At 39.2% G+C, this 13983-nt stretch overlaps 1 protein-coding gene across 8 annotated transcripts in view; it reads right to left on the bottom strand.

Moving 5' to 3' along the window:
- Positions 1-13983, bottom strand: part of KATNAL2 (katanin catalytic subunit A1 like 2) — a 103605-nt gene that overhangs the window by 50045 nt on the left and 39577 nt on the right. For 7 of the 8 annotated variants that reach the window (XM_082353336.1, XM_082353334.1, XM_082353335.1 and 4 more), the window contains exon 2: positions 3516-3586. The exons of the other annotated variant lie outside the window; for it this stretch is intronic. In XM_082353336.1, coding sequence (XP_082209462.1) covers positions 3516-3586 — 71 coding nt within the window. The remainder of the gene's footprint in view (positions 1-3515; positions 3587-13983) is intronic. 8 annotated transcript variants of the gene reach the window in all.

A 13983-nucleotide genomic window follows, 5' to 3' on the forward strand; every position in this document is an offset into this window, starting at 1 on the left:
TTCAGGTTTTAAAAGGATCAATTAATCTATGAAGGCAGCATTTCTCAGAGTGTTCCATGGAAAACTAGTCCCTAAAGTTGGCCTGAGGAAAAAAAGGGTTCCTTGGCCAAACTGGTTTGCAAAGCCCTGAATACTGTGACTTTAGCACAGATATTCCCATTGCACATTAATAAGTCAGAGGATCTGAGAAGTCCTGAAATAAGAGAACCTGTTTAACCCGGTTTAACCCAATGTTTGCCAAGCTTACTTGACCATAAAGCTCTTTTAAAGTTACATCAATTGGGCTTCCCTGGTGGTGCAGTGGTTAAGAATCCGCCTGCCAATGCAGGGACACGGGTTTGAGCCTCGGTCCGGGAAGATCCCACATGCCGCGGAGCAACTAAGCCTGTGCACCACAACTACTGAACCTGCACTCTAGAGCCCGTGAGACACAACTAATGAGCCCGTGAGACACAACTAATGAGCCCGTGTGCCACAACTACTGAGCCCGCACACCTAGAGCCCATGCTCTGCAACAAGAGGAGCCACCGCAATGAGAAGCCCACGTACCGCAACGAAGAGTAGCCTCCACTCGCCGCAACTAGAGAAGGTCCGCGCGCAGCAACAAAGACCCAAAGCAGCCAAAAATAAATAAAATAAATTTATAAAAAAATAAATAAATAAAATAAAGTTACATCAATTAACATTCTGCAGAACGATTGTTTCAGTGTTCCACGCACTTAGAAAACACTGCCTTGAGGTAATTTAGCTCAGGGTTTTTTGAATGGAGCTGAGATTTTATCAAAAGATAACGTAAAATGGGCCAAACCCACATTCCCACTGCTTCAAGTCCTTTGCTGAACCAGGTTGGGTATTAAAAGAATAAAATCCAACTCCTACCTCCTCCATAGTGAAAATAGCAAGGACTCATATACGCTTACTCTGTGCCAGGCACTATTCTAAGCATATCACATATTTAATCCTCATAATAATAACATCTGCCTGACACTTAAATACTATCTTCCATTACTCCATTTTACAAGCAAGGTAACTGAGGAACAAAGAGAATAAGTAACTTGCCCGAGGTCGCTGGTTAGCAAAGAGTAGAGTGGGCATTTGAACCAAGGCAGGCTGGCTCCTGAGTCTGTGTTTTTACCCAGGAAGCGCCCCCTACAACACCAACCCGCCAGCCCTTGTCTTAGAGCAGACACTCAGCTCCATGCTGCCCTTGGAATTGCTTTCCATGGATGGATGGTGAACAGTGTGGAGCAACTTCAGGAACACTCTCATATTCCAGATGGGGAAAAAAAGGCACAGACAGGACCAAAGTCAGCCTTTCTCTGCTCAGGCTCTCCCTTCCACCCCCTTGCTGTGTGTGGACACAGAGATTTGGCAGTTGAGCATCACCTGATTGGCCTGCCTGCCAACCATGGGGGGTGGGGAGGGACTCATTTCTCTGGTCTGAGACTGGTGGTGATGTGGAAAGAATGAGCCATTTTCTCAATAAAATGTAAATCCCCAGCACCAAAAAGAGAACTGTCTGATAAAACTGTTTCAAAGTAAGTGGACTGAGAAATATTTTTGTGTTAAAGATGATACAATTCATCATATTTACCCTGAGAAAAGTGCCATTTCCAAAATTGTGATGTTAAGGTATTATGAAAAAGGCCACATTTTGTAATTGAAGCTCTTACGTGGTCAGTCCAGGGGAAAAAATAAATCAGATTACTCAATAACAAAGTTTGTTCAGAAGTGCAGTGTTATAATTGGTCACCAAAATGCAGTGCCTCTGAAATTTTGGCAAAAAAATTCAAATCCTTCAATGACTTAGATAATAAAAGAATGCTTAAGTACAGTTGCAGTGATTTCATTTTCTGACTTTAAAAAGCCATCATTTTTTAAAAAAACTCATAAAATATGCCCCACATACATTCTGATTTTCCTGAGGTGACCCTCAAACAAAACTAAATCTTCCACACTGGAGCAAAGGAATTGGACCCTGAAGACTCTTGGGGTGAGACAGGCCTCAAAAGTGCCCCCACCTAGCGCCAGGAGACTTCTGGCAAGTTCCTAGACTCCTCTGAGCCTCGATTTCTTCAAATGGGGACCCTAATACTACTTCCCTTAAAATTTAACAGAAAAATTCCTCAAGGTCCCTAGAATGGTCATTCCCCTCAAGAAGGCACTAGATTCATTTAAAACAGCTGTTGCTGGCACAGCTCAAGAAACAAGGATCAAGTCTCACTCTCATCCCAGCTGCCTCCTGCCCTCCCGCCCTCATCAGCTTTCCTTCCTACCTCAGCGCTAGGGTTACTAGATTCTCAAATGTGGCTTTTAGTTACGGTAGCTCTCCTAGTTCACTGATAGCTACTCTGTTTATCAGAGGAAAAGATGCTCTTTCAACCTTTTGGGAAAATACAGCAGCAGGTTGGTTCCTCCTGCTCTAAGGCAGGGTTTCTCCATCTTGGTGTGATTGACATTTGGGGCTGTCCTGCGCGTATGAAGGATCCTGGTCTCCTCCCATTAGATGCCAGTGTGCCACCCGAGAGGTCTCCAGACATTGCCACATGTCCTCTGAGGGGTTCTCCAGGTTGAGAACCACTGCTCTGACTTGAAAGTTTTGAGCCCGAACCCTGAAAACTGAATATTTTCTTCCTGGCTGAAAACTGAAACGAAAGGAAACTCTAAAGGGTAGCCTTCGGATACTTGGTGGTCTCTCTCCCTCTCGCAACTCCCAGCATATCAGCAGCCTTCATGTAAGTGCTCGCACATGAGGTAGGTGCCAAACTCAAATGATTCCAAATTTCCTCCCACTGCCAGCTACAGAATGGGCACCGCACAGGAAAGAGACCTGAGCACAGGTCGTCCAGGGAAATGCAATACTTTTATTCTGAGAGAAGGAAAATTGGGGAGAAAGAACGTTATCTTTATGTACATTAGCCAGCAAGCAGTGGGACCCCGGAAACCTTCTTTGAATGGCCTACACTATCTTCAAACCTGAATGGGAAACGGAAAGTATCCCATGAACTGGGTAGCTTTGTTAATGAAGTTTTCAAATGCATAATGTGAAAAATATCTAGGTAAATGAGACAATAAAAGTATGTGTCTAGGTTGCTGTGGGTGGGCAGGGATAGGTAGGGCACAAGAGATTTTAGGGCAGGGAAGCTATTCTGTACGATACTACAATGGTGGATATGTGACTTTATGCCTTTGTCAAAACTCGTAGAACTGTACAACACAAGAGCGAACCCTGATGTAAACTATGGACTTTAGCTAATAATAATATATCGATATTGACTCATCAATTACAACAAACATACCACACCAGTGTAAGATGTTAGTAACAGGGGAGACGGGGCAGGGTGGGGTATTGTTGGTGTATGGGAGCTGTCTGCACTTTCTGTTTTATTTTTCTGGAAATAGAAAACTGCTCTAAAAAATAAAGTTATTAACTGTTTTTAAAAGTGAGTATTTGGAAAAGCAGAGGTCAGAGAAAGAGAGGAATCATCTCTGTAAATATTTCTAATGTAACATACCCTTCTTGTGTTAAATAATGCAAAATCAAAATAAGAAGATTTTTTCGTCGTGCTTCTGTCCTCATCTCGCACTGTGAACAAAAAAGAAAATGTAGGTGAGACGACAATGAAATATAACACTCCTTTTATAGCAATAAACCCTTGACGGTAAATGTAACCTGTCAAAAGCAAGAAGCATAACTTAAAGGCTGGAAGGCAGTTTGACGTCTCTAAGGGTATATAAAGTTGTTTTCCATTGTTATTTTCTTCTCAGAGCTGCCTTCTCAATTGTAAACTGAAGGTACAATGATTTCGATTGGGATTGCACTTGACTAGTTAACTTCTTACTGCCAAGCTAATTGGCATTTTGTTGCTTATCACCGCAAAGAAACAAATATATGCACGTTTATTTGGACCAGGTGAAGGAAAGTGATGATAAACTCATGAGCCAGCAATCAAGCTGTACCACCACAGGTACTGACCTGCTACTGCATCTTAAATTCACTCGGAGTCCCACCCAGACCCTGCACAAACGTGGAGATGAGTTCCAATAATCCATTCAGGGGGACCCCGCAGCTGAGCACTTAGAATATCCACTGAGTAGCAGAGGCCATAAAGGGGACATTCCTGCATAACAATGTCCTTATTCAAACTGGATGAATTTGTACTTTTACTCACAGTATTAATGTGCTACATTACGTTATCTGGTATCTCAAATTCCCCTGAAATGTATTCATAAAATATTTACTTTCACTAATACTTCCCTTATTTGAAAATAACTTACCTTTATCTAAGGAGAACACAGGTAAGAACTGGACGAAAGCAAAAAAGGCCCCTGAGTGGCCCAAATTATGTCATAAAATCTAGGCACAAACACACTGATGACATAAAAAATTTTCAGGCATTCATCCACACTTTCTAAAAATTAATGTAATAAAATTTAAAATGCATACAGTTACTTAAAAATCAAATAGTACTATATTTTCTTTCATTTTAAGTTGCTTTTTCATTGTGATAAAATATACATAACATAAAATTTACCATTTTAACCATTTTTAAGTGTACAGTTTAGTGGCATTAAGTATATGCAAATTGCACAACTATCACTACCATCCATCTTCAGGACTTTTTATCTTCCCCAACTAAAACTCTATATTCTTTAGACAATAACTCCATCCCCCTAACCCCTGCCATCACCATTCTACTTCCTATCTCAGTGAATTTGCCTATTCCAGGTTCCTCGTATAGGGGGAACTCATTTGTCCTTTTGTGACTGGCTTATTTCACTTATCATAATGTCATCAAGGTTCATCCATGCTGTAGCGTGTGTGTGGCTCAGTAATACAGTACTATACATCTTTAAGGAAAAACAATAGACTCTGTCCCACTCCACTACCCGCTCCCCCCACTCCCGAGAGGCAACAACCTTAATTACTTTAGCTGTTTCTTCTGATATTTGCCTCCATGTTTTTAAACATATCACTGTTTCATAATATATGAATATTAGACATTAAACTATTCACTTCTTGTTAAGGTAGATGAGCAGTAAGCTGCCTTACGGACTTCTCATCCTCTCCTCCCCTTACAGTTATAGCAGTATGCAGTGATTACATTATTATGACTGTGTAAATAATGCTGCTGAGTCAAAAAGGACTGTGGTTACTTTACCATTTCTGGACAACATTATTTTCCTTGGCATGAAGAATTGCCTCATTTTAAAACTTTGGTTACTTTTCTATATACCTATTGCTAATTTTCAAATCCCAACATACCTCTAAAGGCCCCTCGCATCACTTTCCACACCATCAAACACGTCAGACAATGTGTCAGCTACACTCCCCCCAGCCATGGCCTCCCTGGAGCCTCCACCCTCCCTCCCCACTCTAGGTTGCTGACTGTTAGGCCTGCTATGGGTGCTCATCCAGGGGTCTCCCTTTGAAACTTTCCTGCATTGGATCCCCTAGGAATGGAGTCTTCTCCTTTACTGGTCACTGGTTTGGTTTAGTAAAGCACACATCCTCTAAAGTAAAGGTACACGGAGATAAATGTGGTTGAGAATTTGCATGCCTGAAAGTGTTTTATTCTATTTAAAAATTTGATAGTTTGAAAGGGCATAACATTCTTATTCCTTTGCAGGTAAAGGATCTCTTATTCCCAGGAAGCTTTTAGAATCTTATTTTTAACTCTGGTGTTCTGAAATTATACAACTTCGTTGGTGCCAGCCTTTTTCCATTCACGGTGCTGGCCGTTGTCAAGCTGGACATTCTCATGCTTCCGTTCTAAACGAAAATGCCTTTTATTATTTCTGTGATAAATTACTCCCCTTTGTTTTCTCCAGTTTATTTTTAAGAACCTCTATTAATTGAATGGGATATAACCTGGATTGATCTTTTAAGATTTTTTCTCCTATAGTGTTCCTTTTCTTTGTCTCTTTTTTCTATTTTCTGGGCAAACTCCTTGGCCTTGTCTTTGAACCACTCTACAGAATTTATTTAGACAATAATATTTTTAACTTCCAAGAGCTTGTTCTTATTGTCTGATTGTTCCTTTTTCACAACATCTTGTTCTTTTTTTTTTTTTTTAAGACATCTGGCAGTTTCCCAATATTTATTTATTTGTTTGTTTGTTTTTGCCACACCATGCATCACGTGGGATCTTGGTTCCCAGACCAGGGATAGAACCTGCGCCCCCTGCATTGGAAGTGCAGAGTCTTAACCACTGGACCGCCAGGGAAGTCCCTTGTTCTTGTTTTTTGAATGCACTATTCTCTTATGATTCAATGTCAGTTATGTTCAATATTTGCTGTTTATGTAGGCAGGTAAAACACTATTTTATAAAGATATCCATCCAAAATGATTCAAATAAAGTTTTGTTGCTTAAGGTAATAAATTTTTATTCAGACTGCCAGAAAATAAAGAAAATGAAGCAACCTGTGTTTCAAAGAGCTTGTGAAGGAAGTATAGTACCACTTTTTCAACGAAAAGGTATTCTGTTTTCTGCCACTCAAAAGGTAGTTATTGCTTTTTTAAAAAATTAATTTGCATTTTATTTATCACAGTTTTATACACATTTTGTTGTTGTTTTTGTTAGTTTAATGTTTTGCTTTGAATTCAGGCTAAAATAAATGAAATCAAGTTCTCAGAAGTCTAAGAGAAAAGGAGATTAAAGGAAAATTATAAGCCTTGAAGTAATAAAATATATAACACAAAAAGTAGCGACTTAGACTGGGATAAAATATTTACAAATGACACATCTGATAAAGAACTATTATTAAAAATATACAAAGAGCTCTTAAAACTCCACAATAAGGAAATAAACAACCCAATTAAAAATGGGCAAAAGAGATGAACAGACACCTCACCAAAAGAGATATATGGATGGTAGATAAATATATAAAAAGATGCTCAACATCATGTCACCAGGGAATGACAAATTAAAACAACAACAAGATAGCACTGCACACCTCTTAGAATGGTGAAAATCCAAAACACTAACACCACCACCTGCCGGTGAGGATGTAGAGCAATGGGAACTCTCATTTATTGCTGGTGAGAATGCAAAACAGTACAGCCACTTTGGAAGACAGTTTGGTGGTTTCTTACAAAATTAAACATACCCTTACCATATGATCCAGCAGTCACGCTCCTTGGAATTTACTCCAGAGTTGAAAACATGTTTACACACAAACTTGCACACTGAAGCTGCTGATGCAGCTTTATTCATAATCGCCGAAATCAACCAAAATGCCCTTCAGTAGATGAATGGATAAATAAAGTGTGGTACATCCACACAATGGAATATTAATCAGTAGTAAAAAAAAAATAATAAACTACCAAGCCATGAAAAGACATGTAGGAAACTTAGATGCATATTACTAAGTTAAAAAAGCCAATCTGAAAAGGTTACAATGCAAGAAATTTTCACATATTGAGGTATGGGGAAGTCACTCTGGCGTATGCATGATTTGGCTTGAATAGAATAGCCTGTTCTGTAGCCTATCAGACAAATTGTACGTCTGCCTTAACCATTAAGGAAAAGATGCGTTTAAAAATCAAAACGGAGTAACTGTGGTTCAGGCATCCAAAATGGAGCCTGGTGGCCATTGTGGATATGGTTTCAGACACGTTCCTGCATTACTAAGAATTTGAATTTCTGAACTGTATCAGACTCAAGGACACCACCAGCCATTCTCAAAACAAGATCTGCTAGCAGCTGCAACCATTTTGGACCCAACCAATACTTACTTAACAAGCACCCTTACTTCTTGCCAGCCCCCATCATAATTCGTGATAAACAATTCATGTAACTAGTTGTAACCTTGCAATTTTTGCCTTGATAATCCTCCCCCATTTTGTAGTCCTGCAGAACACAATTCAAATGCTTCTTGAATCTGTGTCTCCTGGACTATAGTCCTCAATTTGGCTCAAATAAAACTCCTTTTTAGTCCTTTTATAGATTGTTTATTGGTTATTTGTGTCAACAGTTTTATACTGTATGTTTCCAACTATATGACATTCTGGAAAAGGCAAAACTATGATGACAGTAAAAAGATATTGGTGGCCAGTTTGGGGGAGCGGAAGGGAGGCAGAGCACAGAGAATTTCAGGGCAGTGAAATTATTCTATATGATACTATCATCATGCCTACATGTGCACCAGAAGTGAACTCTAATGTAAACTACGGACTTTGAGTGACAATGATGTGTCAAGGTAGGTTCATCTGACACAGGAGGTTGATACTGGGGAAGCCGGTGCATGTGTGGGGCAGGGGGTATATGGGAATTCTCCATACTTTCCACTCAATTTTGCTGTGAACCCAAAACTGCTCTAAAAAATGTCTATTTTTTTAAACTATTAACTGATTTTTAAACAAATATATCAGACCTAATACATTTAAATGGAGTCACCCTTCAACGTAGTTACCTCAGCAGGTCATACTTTTATTCCATTGCTCAAAACATTTCCGAAACTCCTCTTTTGAAATTGTCTTCAATGTAGATTAATGACCACAGTCTTCCCCAGCCCACAGTTACAAAAATAATATGTGGCCCTGTAGAAAACTGGGACGATGCATAAAGGCACAAGAAAAAAATTAGATATTTTGGTCACATTCTTTCCATCTTCTTACAAAATAGGCTTCTCATGTGTTTTGATAACCTGTGCTTTTTCTTCTTAAAAATATCAATACTTTGTAAATATTTTTCCCAGTTATTAAAAGTTTTTCTAAAACATGACTTCTAATGACCGCAGAGAATGCACCGTAACTTAATCACCCCTCAGCTGTTGGAGAGTCCTCTTATTTGAAGTTGTGCCTCACCAAATTTAAGAATGCACTTTATTAGCAGTTTTGACTCTTTCTAAAATCCAAATTTGCCCTCAAGGACAGATCTGATAACATTTGGAGAGCTTTAAAACTGTATGACAGGTCATTCTTAAAAGATGACCTTTGGTACATTTCTACCTCTGTCCTTGAAGAAACCCCTTTTGTCCGAGTGAGTTAAAAAAAACCGGAAAGCAACTTACCAAGACGAGTTAAAGACTCAAGAAGGCAATTACAGTAATCTTCTTTGCTATGTTTTTATTGTTATTATGAAATATGTAATTCATATAGAAGAATGTATAAAACATCCATTCATTTTTAATAATTAAAATAATAGTAATAACAAGCATCACCCTGGTTAAGCCCCAGAGCACCTTCAGTGTCTTAGAAACTCCCTCGTGCTGTTCCTTTCAGACGTTTCCCCTCCTCCCACCAGAGGTAACTTCCATCCTGACTTTTACACTCATCATTCCCTTTTTCTTTATGGTTTTTACCAATTATACATCCGTAAAAAAAACAGTGTTTAGTTTTTACATTTTTGAATGTTATATGAATGGAATACACATTTATTTCTTGTGACTACTTTTGTTTCACAGTATGTAATTTCCCCCAAAAAAATTCATATCAGAGTAAGAGCTTAGGTATGATCCAGCTATTCCATAATATCTTCACTTCAATTATCTGCTTCCACAGTTTTTTTAGTCTGTGGGCATAATTTTACAGTGTCTTACAGGGTTGCTCTCTAAGGCTTCTCAAGGTAACTCTTCTCTTTCCCAGAAAACAGAAGTATAGTTAAGTATTTCTTCATGGCGCCCCCAAGTACCTGGCATGGTGCCAAGTGCTAAGCAGAGACTGATATTTCTTGATAGGTCCACTAGAAAATTGTTTTTGTCAAACTACAGGTCATGAAGTCAGTGGGCTACAAGCAGCATAGTTCAACGCAACAGAATTATCACAGAATGCATAACAGGTAAGAAGGCTTAGTATTGCTTCGTGAAACTTCTGTTGCGTTTGCATGTGTGTGTCCACTGGATCCCAGTCTAAGACGTCTCACAGTTGGTCACAGTAAAAAAAAACTTGAAAGCCACTATACAAAATGACATCCTATTAAGATGTCCAACACTGGCAGTTTTCCCTCATCTTTCTGAAGATGCTGACACAACAACTCTTGGTGAAGACTGAAGCCTTTCTAATTTACCAAAATTATCCTTGGTAGTCAAAGTCTCTATTTTTCTAAGTTGATTTGCCTCGCCTGTAGTGCCATCTAGTGTATGAGGAAGGGAAGTACTTCATGAAATTTAGGTAGTTCCAAATTACTACTTACATAATAAAAAAGATGACAATCATCACAAAATTTAGTCCAAATCAAGTTTGCAAAATAAAAATAAAACTGCATATTAAACAAGCAGTAATAAGATTGATGGGATATGTTTCTAAATGTCCACATTCTCAAACTCATGCTTGGGGGTTAGACTCAGAACCGAGGTCTCTGGTTCCCGGCCCGTGCCCTTCCCTCCATCAACTCCTCCCCTGCATTAACCCCTCCTCATCAGTGTCTACTCCTGCCCCTGCACATTTCACATCTGACCAGAGAGAAGCTGCTGTTCTAATCTGCCAAAAATTGTGCCAAATTTGCCAAAATCAAACAACCATGGTTGCCAGTCTTAGCTGAGCTCACATAGCAACAAATGGTGTCTCTTACAATTCCTCAAACATAATCTCACAATTTTAGTGACCATTTCAAAGCAACTACTGGCTAGACCTCAGTTAGTTAGTCACCCTGCTGCACCAGGAGTAGTGCGTCTTGTAGGAGATTATGCCTTTAATTCCTGAAAAACACAGTCCTGTTGTATGTGAAGCCCATCCATCTCATTTGTACGCAAAGGTCTTTGAGAACAAAAGGATTTGAATTAAAGAGCCATGAAAGCCATGAATATCCCCAGAGGGACTGCACTTGACACTGACTAGGTAGGTCCATTTCCACCTGGTGTTTTGCAAACTGTGGAGTGCTCTGCCAGCATCAGGTCAGTGTTTGGTGGGTACTTAACAGCTGTTAGTTGCTGGTGGGTACTTAACAGCTGTTAGTTGCTTTGTTCATATAGTTCAGAGACCCTCCATCCTTCACTCTGAAAGCACATGCTTCTTCCTAATCTAAACATGCACTCATGCAAATGGTCCCTTATGACTAAGATGCTGAGAAAAAACAGCCAGGAGTGTTTTGCTTGTGCTCCTCAGTACGACACACACTGCACTGGCTTTGACTGACAGCCCTGAATTTCCTGAAGGTGGTCACCTGGGTAGAGCCCAGATTTATTCACAGATTTATACAACTATCACCATGATAATTTAAAAACATATTCATTACCCCAAAAAGAAACTGCACCCTTTAACCGTCACACGCTGTCCTTAAAAGCCACAGAATTGCATACTTTAAATGGGTGAGGTGGACTTCCCTGGTGGTCCAGTGGTTAAGAATCCGCCTTCCAATGCAGGGGACGCGGGTTCCATCCGTGGTCAGGGAACTAAGATCCCACGTGCCGCAGGGCAACTGAGCCCCTAGTGCGCCTCAGCTAGAGAGCCTGCACACCACAACTACAGGGACGCCCGCACGCCACAACGAAGATCCTGCATGCCACAACGAAGACCCGACACAGCCAAAAAAAAAAAAAAATCTAAAAAAGGAATCATCTTAGAAAAATAAAAAATAAAAAAATAAGTGGGTGAGCTGCATGGTATATGAATTATATCTCAATAAAGCTGTTTTAAAATGCATAAAAACAGGGAGAGTTAGGGAGAAAAAGGCTAAAACGAATGTAAATAATATGAGCAATGTTTTGAGTAATATAAAATAAATGATATGACTGGAAATAGAAATGATTTCGTGCAATATTTTGAAGTTATTCAAAATGGAAACGGGGGGCCGCTTATCACCCACACTGCTGTGAGGGCCTCCTCACCACCCTGATGGCAGAGCCTGGTCATGTCTTGGGATGCGGCAATAGTGCTTCTTTACTTGCTCTGATGAATTGGCTGTAACAAGCTTGCTGAGTCAATGTGGCTACAGGGTAGACTCCCCAGACAGAAAAGAAAACACAAAATCATCTAGGCAGATATTTCCTCTATATGTTTTCTTTCTGGTTTTATCACAACTTGCAGTACACAGAAAAGTTGAAGAAACCACCTTAAGTATTGTTAATATTTCCCCAGTTCATTTGGAAAAAAATAAACTTCTTTCAAAAAGAATCTCAAAAATTTTTAATGCAGAAATTTAAAAATTTTTATCCAGATAATATTCAGAGTTGGCAAGGTGTGAAAGAATATGTACTCAGATATAACTGGTGGAAATATAAACTGGTACAACACTTTTATACAGCAAAATGAAACATGCACATGCCCACTGACCCCGCAATTCCATACCTCACCATTTATGCCAGATCAATTATACTATATTATAGAAATACTTCACATGTGCAAAATAATAAATGTTCAAGGATGTTTAATACAGCATTTTGTGTATTCCGCTCCAAAATTAGAAGTACTCTAAAATGTCCATTAGTGGTTAACTAAATCATGATACAGGCTTACTATGTATCACTATGCCCCAATAAAAAGAACGAGGTAGATCTATATACACTGACGAGGAGAGATTTTGAAGACATTGTGTTTTCTCTCCACCCACTTGCTGTCCACTCCTAAATAGGAAGAAAGTGTGAATTAAAGGTAACGTTTAACTCTTTGACATAAATCACAGCAAGATCCTTTTTGACCCACCTCCTAGAGTAATGGAAATAAAATAAAAAATAAACAAATAGGACCTAATGAAACTTAAAAGCTTTTGCACAGCAAAGGAAACCATAAACAAGACCAAAAGACAACCCTCAGAATGGGAGATAATATTTGCAAATGAAGCAACTGACAAAGGATTAATCTCCAAAATATACAAGCAGCTCATGCAGCTCAATATCAGAAAAACAAACAACCCAATCCAAAAATGGGCAGAAGGCCTAAATAGACATTTCTCCAAAGAAGACATACAGATTGCCAACAAACACATGAAAAGATGCTCAACATCACTAATCAGTAGAGAAATGCAAATCAAAACCACAATGAGGTATCACCTCACATGGGTCAGAATGGGCATCATCAAAAAATCTGCAAACAATAAATGCTGGAGAGGGTGTGGAGAAAAGGGAACCCTCCTGCTTTGTTGGTGGGAATGTAAATTGATACAGCCACTATGGAGAACAGTATGGAGGTTCCTTAAAAAACTAAAAATACAACTACCATATGACCCAGCAATCCCACTACTGAGCATATACCCTGAGAAAACCATAATTCAAAAAGAGTCATGTACCACAGTGTTCATTGCAGCACTATATACAATTGCCAGGACATGGAAGCAACCTAAAAGTCCATCGACAGATGAATGGATAAAGAAGATGTGGCACATATATACAATGGAATATTACTCAGCCATAAAAAGGAATGAAATTGAGTTATTTGTAATGAGGTGGATGGACCTAGAGTCTGTCATACAGAGTGAAGTCAGGAAGAGAAAAACAAATACTGTATGCTAACGCACATATATGAAATCTAAAAAAAAAGGTACTGATGAACCTATTGGCAGGGCAGGAATAAAGACAGACGTAGAGAACGGACTTGAGGACACAGGGGTGAAGGGGAAGCTGGGACGAAGTGAGAGAGTAACACTGACATATATAGACTACCAAATGTAAAATGGATGGCTAGTGGGAAGCAGCTGCATAGCACAGGGAGATCAGCTTGGTGCTTTGTGACCACCTAGAAGGGTGGGGTAGGGAGGATGGGAGGGAGGCTCAAGAGGGAGGGGATATGGGGATATATGTATACTTATAGCTGATTCACTTTGTTGTACAACAGAAACTAGCACAACATTGTAAAGCAATTATACTCCAATAAACATATAAAAAAAAAGTAATGTTTAAATTTGACAAAGAAAAACTTCGATTACTACAAAAAGTTTAAAAAGAAACGTTTCTCTCTTCACCCTATCCACCATTGTTAATTTCTCATGTAATCATTCTGAAAGGGGTTTATGAATATATCAACATATATATGCACAAACTCTTTTAAATTTGCAAAAAATTTTATCATTTTGTATATACTTTTGGGCATCTTGCTTTTTCCCCCAC

This window comes from Balaenoptera borealis, assembly GCF_965194805.1.
Source record: "Balaenoptera borealis genome assembly, chromosome: 14".
Lineage (NCBI taxonomy): Eukaryota > Metazoa > Chordata > Mammalia > Artiodactyla > Balaenopteridae > Balaenoptera > Balaenoptera borealis.